The sequence below is a fragment of the Struthio camelus genome, chromosome 3, assembly GCF_040807025.1.
Source record: "Struthio camelus isolate bStrCam1 chromosome 3, bStrCam1.hap1, whole genome shotgun sequence".
NCBI classification, from domain to species: Eukaryota; Metazoa; Chordata; class Aves; order Struthioniformes; family Struthionidae; genus Struthio; species Struthio camelus.
This window is the reverse complement of record NC_090944.1, coordinates 125,528,780-125,550,408: the sequence shown is the minus strand read 5'-3', so window position 1 is coordinate 125,550,408 and position 21,629 is coordinate 125,528,780. Positions and strand designations below refer to the sequence as shown.

General features: G+C 54.8%; 1 protein-coding gene across 1 annotated transcript in view; it reads right to left on the bottom strand.

Annotated features, from left to right (window-relative positions):
• Positions 1-4,007: 4,007 nt before the first annotated feature.
• Positions 4,008-21,629, bottom strand: part of ITPKB (inositol-trisphosphate 3-kinase B) — a 67,661-nt gene continuing 50,039 nt past the window's right edge. Inside the window, exons 3-8 of the mRNA XM_068940138.1 lie at positions 18,852-18,951; positions 17,822-18,035; positions 15,168-15,372; positions 9,842-9,943; positions 8,655-8,726; positions 4,008-6,370 (exon numbers count right to left, since the gene is read on the bottom strand). Of these exons, the coding sequence (XP_068796239.1) occupies positions 6,155-6,370; positions 8,655-8,726; positions 9,842-9,943; positions 15,168-15,372; positions 17,822-18,035; positions 18,852-18,951 (909 nt within the window). The 3' untranslated portion in view covers positions 4,008-6,154. The remainder of the gene's footprint in view (positions 6,371-8,654; positions 8,727-9,841; positions 9,944-15,167; positions 15,373-17,821; positions 18,036-18,851; positions 18,952-21,629) is intronic.

Genomic DNA, 21,629 nt, shown 5'->3' with positions numbered 1-21,629 from the left:
TGCTGGCAGCAGGACCAGCTAACAAAGTCCAAGCTGCACATCTCCCACAAAGCTTCCTCCAGCAATTCCCCAGCTGGGATGGGCTTTTCAGCCCCCTCCACAAGGGGTCCCATCTGGAGCAGCACCAACCACTGTGCAAGCTCTGCCCTTTCAGCCAACTCCTCTCCACCACCAACCTTCCCCAGCCCCTGCAAACGCTCCCCAGATGTTCAGATCCCAAAAGGCTCCCAGCTGCCTTCCTCTGCCCCCGTCCTGCTGGGACACGTGGCAGGGAGCCCTCGCCGAGGTTTTCTACTGCCCTCCCAGCAAGGACAGCCCAAACTCCCTATGCACAAGGCGCCCAGGAAAGGGTCCCCCAACGGCCAGAAAGTTTCTGGCCGAGGTTTTGATCAGAGCATGTTTTTCAGCCCCTCCGCTTTCAGCGAGCTGGTCTCTCGAGGAGGGAGGTGCCACAGCTGCTCAGAGGTGGCCCACCACAGCCTTGCTTGACCTGGGGCCCCCCCTCACACATGCCCCAAGCCCAGGCTCTCCCCCACCGCCGAGCCAGGCAGGAGCCCCCACAGCCTGCCCAGAAACGACTGGTTTCTCCTGCTCAGTGAGAGGGTACCGTACCCATCGCTTCTTGGGCTGCATGGAAAGCCCAAGGAGAGCAAACCCTGCAGCGCTGCTGTAGACAGCTACAGTTTGGTCACCCTGCCTAGTCGGTGCCTTGGTCTGAGCTTGGGGAAGGAACGAACGTGCAGCTCTCCTCTGCTCCCTGGCTGCTCCTGGGTGGAAGCACAGCTTCCCCGTGGAAGGGCCGTGAACAGCCTCTGGCTGTTGGGGGAAAAAACCCAAGAAACCTTAATGCAGGGCTACCCAGCACTGCCGAGGCCTGGGACGCTGCCTCCCCCGTTCGGCAGCCTGGCGCAGGGCACCCTTCTGCTGAGCTCTGCGTTCACTCAGCGTGGGGAGACGTTTCTTCCTAAGCAGTAACCTATAGTCATATAAACCTGCAATATGAAGAGGGTCCCCTAAGGGCGGAGGGAAGGGTAGGAATAAAACACCCAAAAACCCACACATACTACCAGCATAAGAGACATGTGTCGCTGGGGCATCTCTCAGAAGATTAAACCTCCAAATAAATCCTTCTGCTCCACACTCCGGTGACAACCTCGAGACCACTTCCCACACCTTGCACGTGGGCGCCTGCCCCTCGCACGCCGAGGCTGGCACCTTCCCAGCACCAGGAACCTTGCATGGGGCACCAGTGCTCCTGCCCCTGATAGGGACACAACTGCTCTCACACACACTGATTCATCACACCAGGATTTATGCTTTATGCTCTAGCTCTCCCGTGCAGCAGTCTGGGTGGGGACCACGGCCAGGGGAGCATTGCCACCTCCTGGGCTGCAGGAGCAACACCCCAGGCCAGGGCTGCCGATCCCAGGTGACACCCCAGGCCGAGCAAGGGGGTGGAAGTCCAACTGTGCTACAGAGGAGGCAAAAATACTTCCTTGCCCCTCGCTGCATTAGGGGATTGCAATTTTAACCCCCACCCAGGGCCATGGTAAAGGGAGGGGAATCAGAGGTGGAAGTTGGGCTCATTTTTAAGACAGCACAGAAAGAAACACCTTGAGCACAACTCCTTTTGGAGGTTAAACACCAAGATTTGTGCTAGCAGCAGCACGCTCTCCCTCTCTGGAGGGGCGTACAGGCCCCTGCATGAGCCAGACACCAGCACACGTTGTTTCCAAACAGGCAGGAACCAGGAGCTGCCAAACACATCAAAGGGGCTCAGCTCGAGGGCAAAGGGGCTCAGCTCGAGGGCACCCCAAGGCTGCTCATCCCCAGGTGCTATTTGGCCTCCCCAGCACCCCCAGCTGCAACCCATCCCAGCAGCCACAGCACCCCCCTTTCCATCACCTTGTGTCTCACACAGCCAGCAAAAAAACCCTGCAAAACAGGAGCCAGACACTACCTACACCCAAGGCCCCACACCTTTCAGGGCCAGCAGCCACCCTGCCCTCCTTGCCACACCAGGCCAGCACACAGCCCTGCAGTGGGCACCTCAGGGCAGCCTTGCACCCCCCTGCAGGGTCCTGGGGGTGAGGGAGGCCCCCAGCTGCAGCACACAAGGTGATCCCCAAGCTATCCTGGGGAAAACATGGAGGACTTGCAAAGCTTCAAGCAGAAGAGACTCACCTCTCCTCCAGGGACCATCACAAGGGCTCCCAGGGCTGAGCCCTCCACAGCAAAGCAGCACAGCTCTGGGCAGGGGGAAAAGCCCATTGCTTTCTCCAGGAAGGGGCTCTGCCTGGGGGCCGGGCAGTAAGGCTGCCCTGCATCCCTCACCAGGGCTGGGGGCAAAACCCCTTCCCCAGGGGCTCCCAGGCTGGGGCCAGCCAGCATCACTGCAAACACATGCATGCACACAAGAGGGCTCCCAGCTGACCCCTCAGCACCCTGCTCAAAGAGCTCATTCAGAGGAGTTACATTTTTAAAAGAATCAGCTAATTAGATAATTAAGAAGATAATTAGCTGTCCTGGCTCTCCATACCACCTGGGCAGGGTATCTTCCCCCCCTCCCCCCAACACAGCCCTGCTTTGGGAGCCAGGTTGTAATCCTCCAACAGCGGCAGCCTCAGCGCCGTCTACAGCTCTGCTGTGGCTCTCGTGCGGATGCAGAGCCCGCTGCGGCTTTGCAGGCCTCTCTCCTGCTAATCCGGCTCTGCGAAGGGTGCCACTCGCGTACGAAGCGCGGGCAGCCGGAGGGGCGCACGCGCTGCTCAGGGAAGCGCCCGGCCAGGGCAGCCTCGCTCTGCGAGTGCAGCAACTGGTGCTATAAGTAAAACATCAGCTATCCGTAAGGAGGCTCTGAGAGCGCAAAAGCCAGCTACACAGATAGGAAACGTTGTATGTCTTCCTCATAGCCCGCGAGAGACCACTCGGTACAGTTACAGCGGTGCCAGGTATCTATTTTTATAAAACTACAAGCTGTTTTTTCACAGCAAGAAGTGTCTAGTCCTTAAGTGACTTCTATGCTGGGTTTCTCCTGCAGTTTCTTTCCGTGGAGCAGTGGCAAGCAGCAGAGATCCTTCTGGGACCCTTCTCCAGACCAGGCTGGTTTCAGAGCTCCAGGCGCTGAGTACTAAATGTGAACTTCTTTAAGGGCAGTCCACCCCCGCGTGTCCGTTCCCCTGGGCAGGCTCGCGCTGTCTTGTGTTTGTAAGAGCAACTGAGTGGGACTGAAGGGACTGAAGATGCCCTCAGGCTCTACAGCCCGATTTCTCCCTTGGTGGAAGACCAATCAGGATTTTTCACTCGTGGCCTTCGATCCCACTGACCGCTCAGTGAGGAGCAACAGCATCTTCTCATGGAAAACCTTTGTTTGCATCAGTGATAAATGTAGAGAAGGAGCAAAGCAAAGGCCCTTTCCTGAGGTGCTGCAGCGCGGTGGCCCGGGCCGGCACGGGCGGTCGGGGCGCTGGGTGATCCCTCTGCAGGAGCGGCGGCCGGCGAGGCGGCCCTCAGCGCCTGCGTCGCTCTTCTCTCCCGCGCTCGCTCCACTTTGCAGGTGAAGGCAGAAGAGCGCGTTAGAGCGCCGGGTTGCAGGAGATGCTTTTGGCACCCCGGCTGCTTTTTTAGTGCCAAATGCCCAAATCACACTGCGGCAGGCGGAAAACGCTCGGCAGGAGCTGCACTACAGCGATAGGACAAAACATAAAGACTGGAAACACCCCTGGCGTGGAGCTGCCTTTGGTGGGCTTCCCTGCAGAGGAGGGATGGAAAAACACAGCCGGGCCGCCCCTCCGGCAGCCCAGGCAGCCGGGCGGCCCTGGCTTGGCTCTCTCCTCTGCCTGCTCCCTTTTGCCTAACACCCCTCCCAAGGTCCTTTCCTACTCTTGCTTTCACATAGCGCGTGTCGGGGTAACCAAAAGCACACCCAGCCCCCCAAGCGGTAGGGCCGCGACGAGCTGCTCCTGCCCTCCGAGTCGCACCACGGACACGGACTGCTCACCCAGGAGAACGGTTCCCATATGCCTTTATTTGGAAAGTTAACAGGATTTTTTTACAGGCACTGTGCGTTGGTGTTTCAGAACAGTTCAGATTTTTCTCTGTTATTACCCAATGACCGAAAGGGCGGGTGGGAGTGGGGAGAATACCTCACAGCAACCGTTCCAGCCTCCAGAAAGGCATAAGACAGCTGAGAGAAACAATCTGCTTCTTTCGAAGCCACAGAGCAAGGAATCTGGTTTATAAACAGGCTTAAAAAATAATATACATATATAAGAGCAACTCAGAGCTAAAGTACAGCGATAACTGGTTCATATCTATGCATATCTGTTCAAACCCTTTCTCCGAGGCTGGAAAAAGGGTGGTTTGAAAACTAAAAACACAGTTAAAAAAAAAAAAAGAGGGATTCCATGCATTAAGTTTTAGTGTTTTGTGCAATTAAAATGGGATGAAAATAAATATAACTTAAAAAACCCCAACCTTTTCCATGACACTAATGTAACAGAGGCACGTCTATAAGGCACTTCCACATGGGCTATCCTAGAAAGCCTGGCAAGGAGCTAAAACAGTGCAACCATTTACAATGGCATCATATGAGTGAAAGACATATGCCTGGTGAGATATGAACTGAAAAAAAGAAAACCCTTAGGAGATTTTAATCTTCGGGAAAGAGGCAAGAGGCTGGGGCACGGCTGCAGAACAACCGATGGCCAAGTCCTTCTCCTTCTTATTTGCTGCCAGGAGAAGACCTCCCTCATGGAGGAAGCTGTGGCCACCTGACGGCAGACGAGGGGCTCTGTAGCTCCGCTCCTGCAGACTGAGATGAGACAGTGGTTTTGGGGAGCGAGCGAGTGAGGGGTTGACCTTGGCCAAGCTCCTGCACAGCCTCTGCAGCTCATGGAGAGCAACCTGCACCACCTAGTGCACAACCTAAGCTCTCCGCTCTCCTCGTGTCCTCAATCTGAGGGAGGTCCAGGCTCTCCGTGAAGATCAAACACAGGCCACAGCCCCCCCTCCCCGCCACCCTGTCGATAGCTGACCTTTAGCGAGCCAGCTCTGATGCGAGCAAGCTGCTTAGTTCAAATGTTCCAGGAAGTTAAAAAATAGCCTCCACCCTAAATAGGGAACTGGCTGTTTCCACAGGACTCGGCAGCGGCTGTGCGCACAGCCCCATCTACGCAGAGCCGGCTAGGAAGCGGGGGCTGGAGCCCAGCAGCCGGCGGAGCGAGCTCTGCGGGAAGCGGCACGGCACGGGAGGCCTCACAGTGCCCAGGACGGTTCACGGGGTCACCTCGAAAGCTGCCGTGTGGCGGTGGCCTGTTCCCTGCTGCCACAGCCGCAGGCACCTCCACCAGCCGGGATGGCTACTTTAGGTCTCACAGTGGTCCCCTAAAAACCATGTTCCTCTCCCCCAGCCTTGCCTGAGCTCTGTAGTCCCCAAGGAGGGTCGGGGATCCCACCCCGGTGGGGCGCCTGCCACCCCCCAGAACCAGTAAGGCCTCGCACGCCCGGCTGCTGCTGGGGAAAGCAAGCGGCCACGCAAAGATAACAGAGCAACCTCCATGGGATTAACAGGACACCTCGGACAGCAGGAGGAAAACCCTGGATCTGCCTTTCCAGTGACTAATCTTAAAGACTCAGAACAGCTAGTTTCCTAGGGCGAAAGGTGTTAGTGAAGACAACCAGAGGGCTCCCGCCACGCGAGCCTCTGCCTTGGCTGCTGGTGGCCTTGGCCACCCAGGTGTTCTCCAGATGAAGCTGCTGCAGGAGCGCCCTGGGGCTGGCCGCCGAGGCGGCGGCAGCGGGACGGCCCGCCTAAAACCTGGCCGCAAGAGAGACAAGAACGCGATAGGAAAAGCACGCACTTGCCTAACCAAACCCTCCCACACCACTCCCGGCTGGCATCGCCGTCTGCTTTCACCGAGTCTGTGACGCCGAGGTTTCAAGTTCAGCTTTTGTTCTGGCAGGTTAGCTACATATTTACAAAAAAAAAGAGAAAAAAGAAAAACTCTAAAAAAACACAACAAAACCACCTTAAATAGGGAGAGTATAGCTTTAAAATTGGAAGGGCGAGGGTTGGAAAGTGTCTTGTAGTGCAGTTCAGAAGAGTCAGTTGGGGGGCAGGATTTGGGGTAGTGGCAGAGTTGGACGCCCGGCTTTAATGCAAGTCTTCACTCTGGGACAGCTCCGTTAGGATCTGAATGAGGTTGTCGAGCCCCCAGAGGTAGCCGTCCTCTCTGTTCCCCTCTACCCAGGGCACATTGTGCTGGAGAACTTGTCCCTCTGGCAGTGGTGTGGTTTTCCCAAAATCAATCATCCAGACTTTGGCCTGTTCCTTTTTGTCATGAATGAAAAGGAGGGAGCTCCCAATTACCTGCAGAGAGAGGAGACCAATTAGTCGAGCTTCTATTTTTCATCAAATGCATCCATGCCCTTCTCAGCCAGCCCTGGGTTTTTCAAATGCCTTATCTAAGGCTGCATTTGCAATAGATTATGCCAAGATTTTGCATGAGCAAAACTAAGCTTTGTGCTTGCCAGCTGTGTTTGCATATGCAAATCAGGCATTTAAGTAACCTCATTTAGCCATACAAATCCCAGCTTTTGGCACAAGAAAAGGATCGTAAAAATATGAGCATGAAAGAAAGAGATGTAATTTCAGAAACCAAGTCAAGGTCCTTGGGGAGGGAATGAGCTGAATTGTCTCTGCCTTCAGATTAAGATTTTTCCACCGCTCAATTCTTTATGAATGATTAGTGGTATACACGCTCACCAATCTTGCAGGCATCATCACCTCAGGAGCGGTTATGCTGTAAGCAGGTTACATGCAAAGTTTAGTCTTCTGCCTGAAACGCGCCATTCATTTGCACCCCGATATCACCTGGAATATACCCCGGGCTTTTGCTGAGCTCTGGGGACACATGCTACAGAGGCACATGTACATGAGTATTCTTTTCTGTGAGTTTCTCTGCTCTTTCATATTCTGCTTGGCCTCTGGGAAAATCCTGTGGCAGATACTGGCTTGTGCAAGCCCCCGGGAAGCCTGGGTGCTTGCATTTGGGTTTGAAAGGCGAGACTGGGCTGAGCTTTCCTTCCTAGCGTTGTATCACTGTCTCCTGCCTGGCTCTCTTTGTGGCGAGTCCTCACCAAACTGGCCAAGGAGAGCTCAGAAAAGCTTGGGAGCTGTTTCCTCTCTTCATTTCTTCTTACCTCGGTGCCTAGCTCTATTACTGCTCTCGAAAGGTGAAGCACATTGTCTCTGACTTCACCAGAAGTGGATATGTTCTTATGAATTTACATTTTTGAGGACTTTCTCCTCTAATGCATTGGGAGAATGTGCAAGGTCCAGAGATTTTTATTATTCCCCAGAAAGGCTTATTTTCAATTCTTTTCCTTATAAGCTGTTATAGTTCCCTCTTGGCCAGGAAAGACCATTTTAACTTTAAGGAAGAGACTTCTGCTGTTGTTCTTCACTCTTCTGTCTTTGGTAGGTGAGTTCTCCTGCAGTGGAGGAGCCCCGGAAGAGCACGGGCACCGCTCCGAGGCACTGAGGGACACGCAGAGCTTGGCCCAACTTTTGCTATGTTTCGTCTTGAAGCGGGACAAAAAGCTGAAGTTTCTTCTTCCTTTTGTTTTTTAAGAAGTGGAAATTCCTTTCAAAATCGATTTGAGAAGGTGTTTTGTTTCTACGTTTTCAAATGAAACACTGCCATTTCATTTCAGTGCGTTTTTTGTTTCCATTGTTGAACTGACCTGAAACACTTCGTTTCAACATTTACCTGCGTCTTCCAGTTGGTTTACAGTCACGCAGTTCCTGCGGTGGCTCCCACGGCCCTGTCAGAGGCAGAGCGATGCCTCTGGGGAGGTAAAGCTGTGCCTCCCTCTTTGAGCCAGGGGTTCCTACGTGGCTCTTATTCCCATAAGACAACACGTGCCAAGGAAATGCAGTCTCATATTTGGTTAAGCAGATGCAGTATCAAATACTCTGAGTCAATGCTAAATCAATAAAGTTATTTAACTAAATAATGGAGTACCCAATTCCTGTTGAAATGGCCAGAAAGGGTGTATTTCCTCTTCATTTTCCCATTAGAACTGAAATTTCACTGTAGAAAATTTTGATTTCATGGACACTAATTTCTGAAGGAAAGTTGTGCCAAAGAAAGAGTCTTGCCTGTGTTGCCCCAGCAAGCTCTGTGAAGGTAGGCTGAGGATGATCAGCAGTTTATAGCTAAACTGAAGCCTAGTTTGAACGCACTGAGCGACTGGCAACCAAATGATACCTGACATTTGCATTCAGATAGGAATTTCTCTCAAGAAGACCCTTATACTTATACAATGAGCATTCTTCCCAATCATCTGAAACCATAAACAGCCTGTATAACACCTATATCACTTTCAATCCATATGAACATAGGTTTTCATTAGATGTGAGCCCGTGTCAGATACACAAACATTATACCAGTCAACAATCATACTTCCATGCAGATAATTAGATAAACAGGGTTATAAAAATAAAGATATAAGAATAAATTCAAGTTGTAGAAATTTATGACCGCTGACTTCAACTCCTCCTCTGTTCTTGGATAAACTGAGATTAAACCATTCACATTTACAGACAGATCTATCTAAACACCACCGCAGGAAGGAAATGTAAGTGTTACCTCATGGCACTTAAAGAATGGGGATGTCTCCAGGGTAGCACGGATACCCTTCAACCGGTTAAGGTAACTGTTCTGGAATTGCAAAGAAAAACAAGCTGTCAGTGCTACGGGAAGCCTACAGTAAAAAAGGGCCATACAGAGTAAACAAAAAAATCCTCTGTCCCCGTATCCTGTCTCCGATAGTGCGTTCGCACGGGGAGACGTCGGGGGCGAGCGGTCCCTGGCCGCTCCGGCAGTGCCTGCGCCACGGGTGGCCTCCCAGCCCCAGCGGCCTCTGATGGGCCTCCCTCCAGGAGCGTGCCCTGTCTTCTCGGGGACCCACTTCTCCTTCTGGCCTCTGCAGCATCCCGCCAGCTCCTGGGGCTTTAAGTCCGCCCAAACTTGCCCACACGCAGGCCAAGGCAAAGGCGCCGGCGAGGCATCGCCGCGGGCTGCCGGGAGGCACCAACAGCTTCTCCCCGGCCCCTTTGATCATTCAGCTCTCAGGTCTAAGCAGAAAGGCGACGTACAGGCACGGGCGCAGCAGCTGTCCGGGCAGCGTGACTCACTTGTTGCCACCTGGACTGTGTGGGGCTATTACTGCTGTAGGGCAACACTTTGACGGAAGGACCCTAGCTAGACCAAGGCCGTGGCGGCGTGAGAGCGCGCCGAGCTCTGCTCTTTGTGGATGAAACGCAGTCAAGCAACGTGGTTGACAGCTCCAAGGGCCATCGCTGGGCAGCTCTCGTCACAGCCAACATTTGGAGGCGGTGGCGCCGGGGCCGTGCCAGCTGCAGCCTTTCATTTGAAGGCTTTATATAGTAAGACTGAAAACGGGAGCAGTTTGTCAAAGAGGATATTTGACACAGTCGGTGTAAACTGTTTACCGCTAAATCTCTTATTGCCCTGGCAACGCGGAGCCGCGCAGGTAGGGGAAATGCAGATGGCGGGAGCCAGCGGCGCAGCGAGGAAGCCCACCCCGCGGGCGAGACCGGGAGGAGGAAACCCTCAGCCCACCCCCGCACCAGGATGTGGTTTCTATTTGCCATTTTTTATGCTATTGCAACAGAGAGTCTCCCAGGGCCGGGGGGCCCTTCGGGGCTGGGCGCTGGCGAGACGCAAGGCCCTCCCACGTTTTCCCGGGGGTGAAACCCCCCTCGCAGCCGGCGGGCCCCCCGCAGCCTCCTCCCGCCACCACCCCGACTCACCAACACGTTACGGTTTCCCTTAGTGAATTCTCTGAAGGCCTCGGTGACTTGTTCCTTTGTCCGCGTCTTCTTGAAATCCCGGTTCACGGTGCCGTCCTCTTTCTGAAAAAGAGGGAAATGTCGTGAGCAGGGTCTGAGCCGGAGGAAACGGCTCCTGGTTTAGGGTGTCCCGGAGCAGCAGGGGGCAAACTAGCCCTTGTTGGCAGCTAAAGGGTCGTGACGGTGGGTGATAAAAAGTCATTTTTCACATCCCATGGATAATAAACCCTCAATCCCGCGGGCGGCCTCACGTTCTCCTCCGCCTCTTCCTGGGCTCAGCGCGGTGGCGGGGGGCGGTGGGCAGCCCCCGGCTCGGGGCGTCCCGCGCGCCCTCCCATCCCACCCAGCCCTCGGAGCCGGCCTCCAGGTCACTCTCCGTCGCCGCAGCACCGCCGGAGCTCTGATATTTGGATCATTTCACCGTCCCGACTCCCTCGCGGGTCGGGCAGGCAGAGCTCGCTTCCTGCCTGCAGCGGCTATTTTCGAAAACACATGCTTGTGCTCACAGGTTTGCTTCCAGAGCTCTAGTCCACCACGAAGGACAGCTCGCTGGCACGCAACAGAGCGAAGGGACGGGGCCAGAAGATGTCCTGTGAGGCTGGGGAAGACGAAGTAAAGATGAAGAACTGGAGTAGAGGACAGGGAGGGAAGGGAGCGCAACGAATCACCTGCCCTGCAGATCCACATGCCATGGCGGGCCATGGAGACCCTTCCAGGGAAGCCCCAGGCATTGAGGCTGGCCCCTGCCACATGCCGTTCCCCTAAGGTAGGACGCTGGCCGCCGGCAAGACTGCCTGCAGCCCGGCCAGCTGGGACGCGCTAACAGCGCAAGAGCTGGGTGCGTCGAGCCAGGCTCCAGATTCAGACCTGATGTGCCGTCCAGGAGGAAAGATGCAACGCGAGTTCACCTTCCAGCTCGCTTCTGTGCAAGCTGTCTCAGGCTCCAGGAGGACAACCAAGCCCAGCCTGAGGGCGGCCGGCTGCCCTGCTGCAGGAGCGAGCCAAGGAGAGACAAGGGATGATAGATATCAGTTTGGAGCGGGGCCACGGCGCTAATTCCACATGTAAGGAGCACAGCTCTCCGCAAAGCATCCAAGAAAGGAGATGGACTCCTAAGCGCTCCTAAAAATAAATAAAAGCCACAGATGGCCTTTCAGATAAGGCAGTCTTCAGCTTCAGGAAAGCCAAAGCGACTCTCCGTAATTCTCCTCCCATAATGACGCCCCACTCGCGGTCCCTTGGCCTGCCAGATGCCACTGTTGTGTGTCAAAAGCCACGACATTTACAGGTGCTCTGGCCCCACGGGGGCCGCGCTCGACAAAGCCGAAACGTGAGGGGGGCTGATAAGGGCTATCGCAAGTGGCCTTTGCTGGCCTCCACCCCGCCGCAGCACTGGCAAACCCGCTTTGCTCCGATGTGGTCCGAGCAGAGCTCAGGTTGACCGGTTGCGTCTGTGGAGCCGTGGCGCTGCCGGCCAGGTAGCCACGTCCTGCCGGGAAGGGGCTGCGAGCCACCTCTCTCGGAAACGTCAGGCGAGGATTTCCAGGTGTCTCGGGGAACTAAGGCAGCGGCATTTGGGGCTTGGTTCTGCGACCCTACAGAAGTCCCAACCTCTGTCAAAATTTCTAAAGCAATACCATCTGACCACAGCCTTGGAGCAGGAAACCATGCATGTCTCTCGGACCAGAGCACTGGGTTAAACAGCACTTCTTGCAGGGAGAAGTGGCCAAGTTAAGCTTAAACAGGGTCGATAGGGATCATTTTTATTACTTTCGCCATGGTGATTTTGTTAATAGCTGCTGTTTCTGACATTTTCAAGGTGCTCCAGAAAGTTAGGTTAGTGTCAACGTCTCCTTTTTGCAGAGGAAAATTTCCATTTTAAAGAGGTAGACCAGATACTCCAGGTTGCCAAATGAACTTGGAGCCGAGTAAGGCAAGGCAAAGGGTCTACGTCCTCGTTCCCCGTCCTGCAGCTGCCAACTCGGCTTACGTGCCCACGCTGTCCCCAGGGCTACTGCCTCTCTCCGGTCTTGTGCCCCCTTTCCAACTCACACATCCAGGCACTCCTGCCCTTCAAGTACACGTGCAGCTCCCCGCTGCTTGGGTGGGAACGTGCACAAGCACTTCTGCATCAGCCCGGCTGGTATCCCACAGAGCAATGGCCTCAGGCCACCACTGGCAGGCAAGGTAGGTTCACTCCCGTTTCTCACAGGGAAGTATCCTCAGTAGGGAAGAAAACACAGGGAGACTTGTAATTAAATAAAATTTTCCTGAAATTTCTTCTGAGGGCTCTGCAGCTGCCTCGAGTTACTGAAGACCTCTTTCCCTGATGCAGGGATGTGACCCCAGAAACAGGTCAAATGCAGTGATAGAGCTCAGCATGACCTGCTCGACAGCCCTTCTTCTAAGCAGGAAGAAAATCAGCCAGGAACCAGTGCAAACTGTTAATACTTTAGATTAGGGGAAAATAATCCAGAAGCTGAGGGATTTAAGGAGAATTACAGCAATTAGAGCCCTGATCAAATTAGTCAGCTCCTAGCGGCAGCAGCAGGATTAATCCTGGAGGCCAGCGCTTCTCAGCGTCTTGCAATTAAAGGGCTGCCTCACCTTTGAAAGCATCCACGGCCCACATCGTGCAGTGGTTCACAGTGGCTTTCACTTACAATCAGCTAAAAGTGAGGTGCAACGCTGAATGCTCTTTATTGCTTTTATTGTCCTCCGCAGCGTTTGCAGGCCTGTGTGGGAACGTGATTTGGGTTTCTTACATTTTTCATGTAAGTGTTTCCCTTATGACCTGCTTTTGCCATAAAGCCCACTAAACGTCCCCAGACCATAGGCTGAGAAACACTACTGGAGGCCAAGGATATATCGTGTTGGACTATAAATAGACAGATACTCTCGATTATAGCAAGCAAGCAGGCAGAAGAAACAGCGTGCATGAGCTTTGCTCCCAGTTGGCCCACTCTTTTTTTATAAAGCCTGACTTTTATAATAAGCACGAGCAAAACAGCAGCGCTGGGAACTAGGCAAAGGGTTGTCCTGAGCGAGCAGGGCTCATGGCACGCTCACAGCCAGCCACAGCTGAAAGGAGCTGTGGGCAGAGCAGGGCGCGCAGGGAAGGCCCTGCCGCTGCACGGCGGGCACCACCGGCAGGAGTTAGCACCTGGTGCTTGTGGGGAGTCAGGGACGAGCCGTGGGAGCGGGACCTGCTCGGGTTTGGTGGCTTTCTGTGAGCGGCTCGGGTAGATGTAAATGCAAGGCGAGCCACTGGCCGTGAGGCAGCCCCACAGGGAAAAGCGCCCTATTCCCCACACACGACCTGCTCCACTGCGTTTCCCACAGCGGGAGAGAGGAGCCCCTTCCCACCAGCACCTTCACCTGCGGGTAATCTGCAGCTGCAGCTCGGAGCGACCTGCTGCTGCTGACCGCCTTTCAAACCCGCGGTCTACCCCCTGCGTTTGCGCACTGTTTGCCTGGTCATGTCACGGGCAACGCTACCCGGAAAATCTGCAAAATCTGCTGTAGGGGCTTGTTCAGGGGAAGGCTTCGTTGGCTTCCTTTCTATCGTTTTGACTCCAAGATCTCGGGTTAAAAAAAAAGTCAGGAGTGGTGCAGGAATTTAAGGCCACAGACACACAAATGGGTATTCTGGGAAAACCTCGGCTGACTTACGGAAGAGGAAAAAGATCTGTGACGAAGAGAAGCTCTCCTCAAACCAACATAAATCTGGAGATCAAGCCTTCATTTCCGCTAAGAGCAATTTTTTCCCTGTGTCCCGGCAATTTCCTCCCAGGTCGGAGCTGCTCGGCGGCTGGCAGCGGCCCCGAGTCACCGCTTAGGGTTGCCTGGGGCTGCCTGGCTCCACTCCCACGGCAGCAGCCTGAGCCTGAGTCACCTCCAGGGACACAGGCACACCTCGAACGAGCTCCCTCGGCTGCCACGTGAGCTCCGTGCCCCATACTGCGGCCCTTAGCGCTAGCCATCAACGGGCATATGCCATTGCTGAAGTTCACGCAAGCCTTCAGTAGCTAACACACATGTTCTCCGGTTACAAAAGCTGTCTCCGTTCGAGCACCAGCCCAGACACCTCTCGCCACAAAGTTTGCAGCCTGTTTTCCACCAGCTCGCCAGAAGAAAACTTCCTGGGCTGCCTCATCTAACTGTCGTCCAAAGGATCCCAGCAGATATCTCCAGAAATCTGGGTGCCAGCTTTGAGCACAGGCCCGGCCAGCGTGGGCACAGCTGCTGCGGTGCAACTTGCAGTGTGGGAGCGCTCAGACAAAACGGAGAGAAATAGCTCAAGCACAGATAATACCAGCTAAGTCTGCAGGTTAAACATACGTCTAGGTACTTGCAGAAAATGCAGCTGCTTGTCTTTGAGTGAGAGCTTAAACTTCATAGGGAGTTTATGAGCTCCTCTTTATAGGACTAAGTGGCTGAATTTTTCTGAACAGAGATCTAAATACAGCCCAGTCACCATCTATGGCTAAATTCACAGCTCCAGTCAGAGGTCGGCACAGGCTGGGATTTGAGTTAATGGCTCAGCCCATTGGCACATCAGTGTTGAAAGCAAACAACTCATTTGAGCCCTCACGTTGGAGCAGAGCACTTTGCATTTCACAGTCAGGGAGCTCAACAGAGGGGCTGATTTAGCAAGACCATGGCTAAGACCGTGCTGCAGTTTCATTGATGCCCTCAGCTCAGCCAGGCTCTCAGAAGAGCAGCCCATGCCCAGGCCGGGCGCCCGGGTCCGACGGCGAGGGCTGGCAGGGCTGCAACGCTGCTGGCGGTCGGGCAGGCAGCGAAATGCAGACGGGAGAGGAGGGGAGCTTGAAGGAGCCGTTTCCCCGGCCAGCTTGCACCACGCACATAAACGCTGTGACGTGATGCAGGCATAGCTGTATCTGTCTGGAGACTGGATGGAGAAAGGGGAAAGGGAGTATTTGCAGAAACAAGGTATGGCTAGATTTAACAAAGAGACACGCACGTCACAGGAGCTGAACTGAGACTCCTTGGTCTTCCTGCAATAGCGTGAAAAGGGCTCAGTTCCCATTCGCCACCTTCCAGCCTGCTGAGGTACAAAGCTCCAGGCTAAAAAACCAGCCAGCACACTTGACTCATTTTGGGCAGAAGCAGCAGTTTCACCGGGCTCCTTCCCAGAAGCCCCGCGGGGCCAGAAGGATGTCTCGATGTGTCACTGGTTTCGCTACGAGCCTGCTCCGTGCGTGTGTGCGTTCCCAAGTTTGGTTACAAAGCGTTCCCTGCCGCAGGCACCCAGTGGCCTCACCTTTATCCCCTCGATCCTGAACCCCAGCGTGGCCGTGGAGCTAATGGTCTCCCTCCACTGCATGTACCGGGGCTTGGTCACTGCCCGCAGCACGTTCTCCTCCTCGGTCGGGGCCTCGGGGTCCACCTCGATCATCTTCTGGTACATGTCCTTCCGCAGGCTTGGCTTCTTCCTGGCCTTTATCAGCTCCTCCTCCAAGTAGGTCCTGCAAAGGGCAAGGAGAGGCGCTCAACATGGGCATGGGAGCCGCAGCGGACCCCAGTGCCATGAGCCGCCCTACAGCCGGATCCCAGGTTGCTCCCACCTGGCCGTGTCCTCAGCCCCAGGTGAGCCAGAGCCTCCCTCTGGGACAGGCCTCGTCCCAGAAACCAAGGCTATGCGGGGTAAGGGACACCCGGGGCGGGGGGGGGGGTGCATGAAACAACGGAGCAAGCCTGCATGCAGATTAATTGATCCTGCTCCAATTAGCGCTCTCCCATCAACACCTCATATCCACTCAGTTTATCAAGCGAAACCAGTTTGGCAATAACAGGCGAGGTTAGCTCTCCCGAGTGTCCGCAGCACGGCTGCTGCACCAGCACCCACCGCCTTCTTAGCACTGAAAATCGAGGCCCCCGCCCAGCCCGGGGGTCTGCAGGGGGGCCTGGCCCTGCCCGGGCCAGAGAGAGGAGAGGGCACCCGTCATCCTCGCTGCCAGGAGGGGAGCAAACCCCCGGGGTCGGGGCGAGGGAGGCCTCCCGCCCAGCCCATCTCTGCTGTGACCTTTAAAGTAAAACAGGCCAGAGCAACGTCACACCGGCACAGCTTATGTCCACACGGGCAAGCGACCAGCTCAGCTTCCCCGCAGCGAGGTGCAGGCAGGTCACTCCAGGCTGCTCTTTGACGTCTTTCAACGCTCAGCAAACCTGAACAACGACTTATTCTCACAAACTAAATGAAGCTTTCAAAACGCACCCAGACGACTGTCCGCGTGCTATGGAAACTGGCTGGATTCAAGATGAGAGAGAAGTGGCCAACCCTCGGCCACCAGCAGCGTCCGTCGTTCCCTCCGAGGACCAGCCAAAGCCGCTCCTGTGCTTTACGTGCGCTTTCCTGCCATGCTCGGCCGCAAGCACCGCCACTCATGCTACTAAACAGCATCTTTGCACAGAGAGCTGCTTTGCTGCTGCTTATTTTGCCCGGTATGGGTCTGTTTTAACTGGACTATCTAGAAGGCCAAAGCTTCCTGAAAAGGATGGATTGGACATAGGGATGCAGCTTTGAACGGGGGTTTGCAGTCACCCGCTGGGATCCCGGGGTGCAGTCGGGACAGGGAGATGGGAGAAGGAGAAGGAAGGGAGCAGCGGGAGCGTGCCAGCCTGCCCCTTCGCAGCCCCGCGCCAGGCCTGGTCCTGCTCGGCCCGCGGAAAAGCAACCTCCCAAGGAAACGCAGCCCTGACCTGCCTGGCAAGCTAAACACGGTCAGCTGAGGAAGAGCCTGTGTTGAGCGTGGCTCCTCCAGGCACCTTCCCAGGGGACCCACTGCCAGCCGACCGCCTGGCAGAGAGCTGCCTGCCCCCACGGGGCGACCCGTCCTGCTCCGCTTGCCGACCCTCTCACCAGAGAGCTTGGTCACAGAAACAGCTTTCATCTTCCCATGCAAGCAACAGGAGGTACCTATTCAATGTTTCCTGACCCAGAAATAAGCTTCTCTGGAGAAAGATTGACAGACCACGGAGCAGCTTGCAAACCTGAAACGTGAGGGGCCTGTGCTCCTTCCCTGGGTCAGCTCTGAGAGCTCAGAGCAGCAGGCAGCCGCTGTCGGCAGACCTGCAGCGGGGACTGGGAGGGGATGGGCAGCCAGAGCAGAGTGTTGCCGCACAGGGACCGCAGGGCTTTTACGGTTACATAGGGCTTGAACCTCAATTTTGTGCTTCCTTCGGAGGAGCACCACTGTGTGCCAGGGCACACCAGCAGCGAACTGAGTGCAGAAAATCATTACCCACTAGATGATACCTCCTGCAGCAATCATCATCCACTAAACAATAATTCTTGCAGCTCACCATCCTGCCCCAGCTCAGCCCTTCAGGTGCCCAGGTCCTCTCCGAACAACCTGGCGAGGCAGGAGCAACGTCCCAGCAGCATGAGGTGCAAAGGACCCTATCTGCCACCTCCTTCCCCCTGCAAATCCAAACTATTCTTTGCTTCCCATTAGCCGTGCCAGCTCTGCAGGTGGGCTGTTCCCTCCGAGTTCGGAGCTGGCAGGGGCAGAGGGGTCCCTTGCCCAGGCTGGCTGGGAGCCCACAGCTTCCTGCTTTTGACTGGTGTCCTCCTGCGCTTGAGGGAGGCAGGCAGGTTGCTGCCTTCTTCAAAGCTGCTGTGCCGTGCTGGAGGACCCCAACGGGAACAAGGAGCGGTCCCTCTCTGCCAACAGCACATCACTTTCCCAGCACACGGAAAGTCTGCAAGCAGAGAAGGAAAGACGCTGGCATGTCCTTCCCAAACCCAGCTTTCCTTGTGTCCTTCTTCTCACACCATTAGCTTAGATTTCCTTGAAGGTATCTGCAATGCTCAGGAGAGCCTGGCACTTGTATGCTTCAGAGCCCTACGTGGAAAATACGTTTGCTTTGAGTGTCAGATCTTAAAATTCAAATACTGCCCCAAAAGACACTAACCTGACCCCCATTTTGCAGTCCATAACGCAGGGGGAGTCAAATTCAGCCAGCAAATCTTCCATCTGGTTGTATCGCTCCCCATCCTTCACGACGTCCCCGTGGTAGGCAGGGACATAGGGCTTCAGGACATCGTTCATCAGGCGGTCCAGGCAGCGCTGCTCCGACTCACAGTGCTTCTTCAGGATCCTGCCGTTGGCCGCTGCCTTGAAACTACCTGAGGGCGACAAGGGACAACACGGCACTCGCTTTGGATGCGGAGCGACATGGCGCCTTTCCAAACGAAGATGGGCAGACCGCCACTGTGTAAGCACCTGCTGGTTACACCTGCATCCAAAGCAGTCCCCACTGACTGGGACTTGGGTGCTGAAACAGGCTTCTGCTGCCGGATACACACAGTATCAGGGGTTTATGACCGGCAATGTCACACCTTAAACAAGGACTCAGGGTATAGCTGCCTTAGCAATCCCCACCAGGGCCTAAAACCAGTAAATCACACATCCCCATCCGAGGCTGTGACGGGCAGCTCCTACAGAGCACCCAACACATCAGCTTCACTTCCGCCGCGTACTTAACAGCAGGTCCGCACCCCGTGGCCGCCTCTCTATCCGCATGCCAAGTGAGGGGGGTTTCTCAGAGCTGGATGGTGCTGCGCACTTCCCTGTGGATCAGCAAGAGGGCTTGCATTTCCCCAGGGCACCGCAGCTTTCTGCTGCTGGGGAGAAGAGTGTGGCGCTGGCGGCAGCAGCAGCAAGACCCACAGCTCTGGGGACTGAAAGCACGTGGCGCTGCACCGGTGCTTTACACCACCTAGCGCCTAGGTAATCGCTCTCCTGCCTCATGTTTCCCTGGAGACGTGAAAGCTTAAATCTGAGAAGCTCATTCAGAGTTCAGAAGCAAATCAGGCCAATACAGCTCGTTAGCCTAACGTAACGAAGAGGATTTCCACTGCTCTGCCCCACAGTGGCTCTCGTGCCCACGGGTGAGCTGCAAGGGGGTCGGGGTGTTCCCTTTAACTCTCGATGCTCCATACCTGCATGTCCTGCTAGCTGGATCCAAGGGTATTTCTTCTTGAAGGACATCACAAATGGGGACCAGTGCACCATATTCTTGATCTTCCGCCATGACTTGCTCTAAGGAAAAAAAAATCATGAAGGTGAATGCAATCTATTAAGCTTTTACTGTACATAAAGTCACTTGAGGGAGCACAGGCATGTTTTGGACAGGGGAGGAGACACCAGAGCCAGCACAGGATGGAAGGCAAACAGAGAATCTGCTCTTTTCCCATTGCCCTATGCCACGCTGGAGTCACTGGGCCTTGATTCCAAACTCAAAAAATCACGAGTAACTTCACTGAAGTGGATGGTGTTACAGCTTTGTTCCAGTTGGCTGCTTCTGATGAAGAGGGCCCAGCCACCTCAATTACCTTGTCTCCACTCCCCCACGTTCTTCTGCAGGAGCGGTCAGGACATTAACCTGTTTTAGGGTATGCACTGCTGCGTTAGATTATAGCACACTCAGCAGGCAAGGGAACCTAGGATTTCTAGCGGGCCACAAAACTGCACTCCAGATCCAGCAGGTCAGAAGAGACACTCACGTAAGCACAGATATGCTCACCAACTTTTGTTCCCTGCTGAAAAGCAGCTGTTTTGTTCATTAAGTTTTCAATCCATGTGTGTCTGATTTGCTTGCTTTGGCTGATCAGTAACTATATTTTAGAGAACAATTCACTTCTGACATGTTGTATTTCTTGCCAGATGGACTGCACAAAAGTATTTACGTTACTTTAACAAGGGCTGCAGACGTACATACGAAAGCCTTGTTGAAGCGCGCACGCTTTCCTGAAAGAGGCTTTTCCCTAGATTGTTCGGGGGAACATGCCGCTAATAAAAGGCAGAGGCACTTCTTATCTCGGCACCAGAAGGCGAACGTGCAAACAACCCGGGCGAACAATACACAACAGCGACAGTGGGAAAATGCCTACTTGCAGAAGATGAGACAAACAGTTAGTTTTGTCCTGGCCGCTGGGAGCCGCTGAGTTCAGCCGGAAGCCCACATATAAATTATCCTCCTTTGCTCCACTTCTAAGGCATGTGAGCAAGCCTTGCACAAAGCCCAAGTAATATCTTCCTCCTGTGCGGAGAGCCGGCTCCTGCTCTCTAATCCTTTGTAGACAGACGGGGAAGGGCCAGCAGCCCCGACCGGCAGTTTGGATGCCGCTCTTGGGGGAACCCTCGGTGCCCGAATCTCCGATGGGAACTGCTGACAAATTTGAATGGGTGGAAAGAAGACAGACAAAGGTGCCAGGGCGGCCTGTCCTCCAGAGGACTGCTGAGGCTGAGAGTGTCCCAGAGCTCCCTGGCACCTTTGCAGAGTGGCAGGAGCCAGGCAATGGGGTGCCCAAGCGAGAGGGGACACAGGGCATCCCCGTCGCCCAGGCTCCTCCGCGCGGGTTCGCTCTGTAACCCGGCCTGCTTGCTTTGGCAGCAGGGGCTGGGGATGTAGAAGGCAGTTCCCTACCTGACATGAGGATGAATGTTTTTATTTCCAAACAGAGTGCCAGAACTTGTGCACTTTAGCTGTTCTTTGTTCTCCTTTTGGCAGAGAGCAGGACGAAGCGGGGAGGAGGGGGGGCATCCCCTCCTTTTGTTTTTAAAATAGTAACGTCAAGTTCTGACTGATGTCATTAAAAAGGAGGGAAGAAAAAGTCTCCGAGGCACTTTGGCCTCCAAACGAATGTGACCCACCATGTTTAAAATAAGGAGAAGGATTCCCCCCCGCCAGCACAGCATCGTAAGTCACTCAGGCCCTGGAAGCAAGCCAAGGCAACGCGGGGTGCCAAGCCAAGATCTTGTTTTTCGATGCTTAGAGTTTTATACCTAAAACCTTGACGTACTTCAAAGGGCAAGCAAAATGAAGCCAAGTAGCCCCCAAAGCTGTGCGAGCCCCCCGGTCCCTCTCCCCGTCGGGGTTTTCGGTAGAGAGACGAGCTCTGCTCTCGGCACGGCTCCGGCAGTGCCGCAGCCTTGGAGGGGGCTCCCTGCACCCAGCAGCTCTACTGCTTCATTCAAAGTGCAGCTTAACGGCCCCCGAATCCCCAGCATAAACCAAACAAGACAAAACACAGCTTTCTACTGAAGTGAACGAGACAGAAAGCCAGCCATTGAGTGTGAGGAACAGGTATTGCGTTCCCATTCCTCTACACTTAACAGAAACGTTTTCATCCAGATACTGCCCAGTTTCACGCACACCTTTGGCCAGGCATTTCCAGCTGAAGGTTTAAGGACGTGGCCAATTTTCCCAGAAGAGCCGCTACATTTTCAGCAACCTCGCGCACACGCGCGGGACGTCGGCTTGCCTGCCAGTCAGACCGACGCAACGGGGAAGAGACACTGCAGCCTCACGGACCAGCCTGCACGGGATGGGGAGTTCGTCTTAGCAGGGCTGGGGGGGTAATTCTGAAAAAAACCACAGCTGCAGAGGACAGTTCAGGTTTGGGCTGAGATGGCTCAGGGAACAGGCAAGGCACTCGTACACTTTCGCACATGCACCAGTTTTTCATGAAGATGTCTGAGAACAGTTTGGTCCATCTCCAGTCACTTCTGACTTGCTGGAAATAGGCTACGAGATGAGCCGTTGCCATCCCGGCGGGTCACCGGCAACTGCCCTACACAGTCCGGTGCCACCTGGCTTCGCGAGGGGCACTTCACGCGAGCACTTCCAGGAGAGAGGATGGACTTTGCCTCGCCTCTGCCCTTGCACAGGACATAACTCCAGCAGGCCCACTGCAGAGCTCGTTAAATGCATTCTG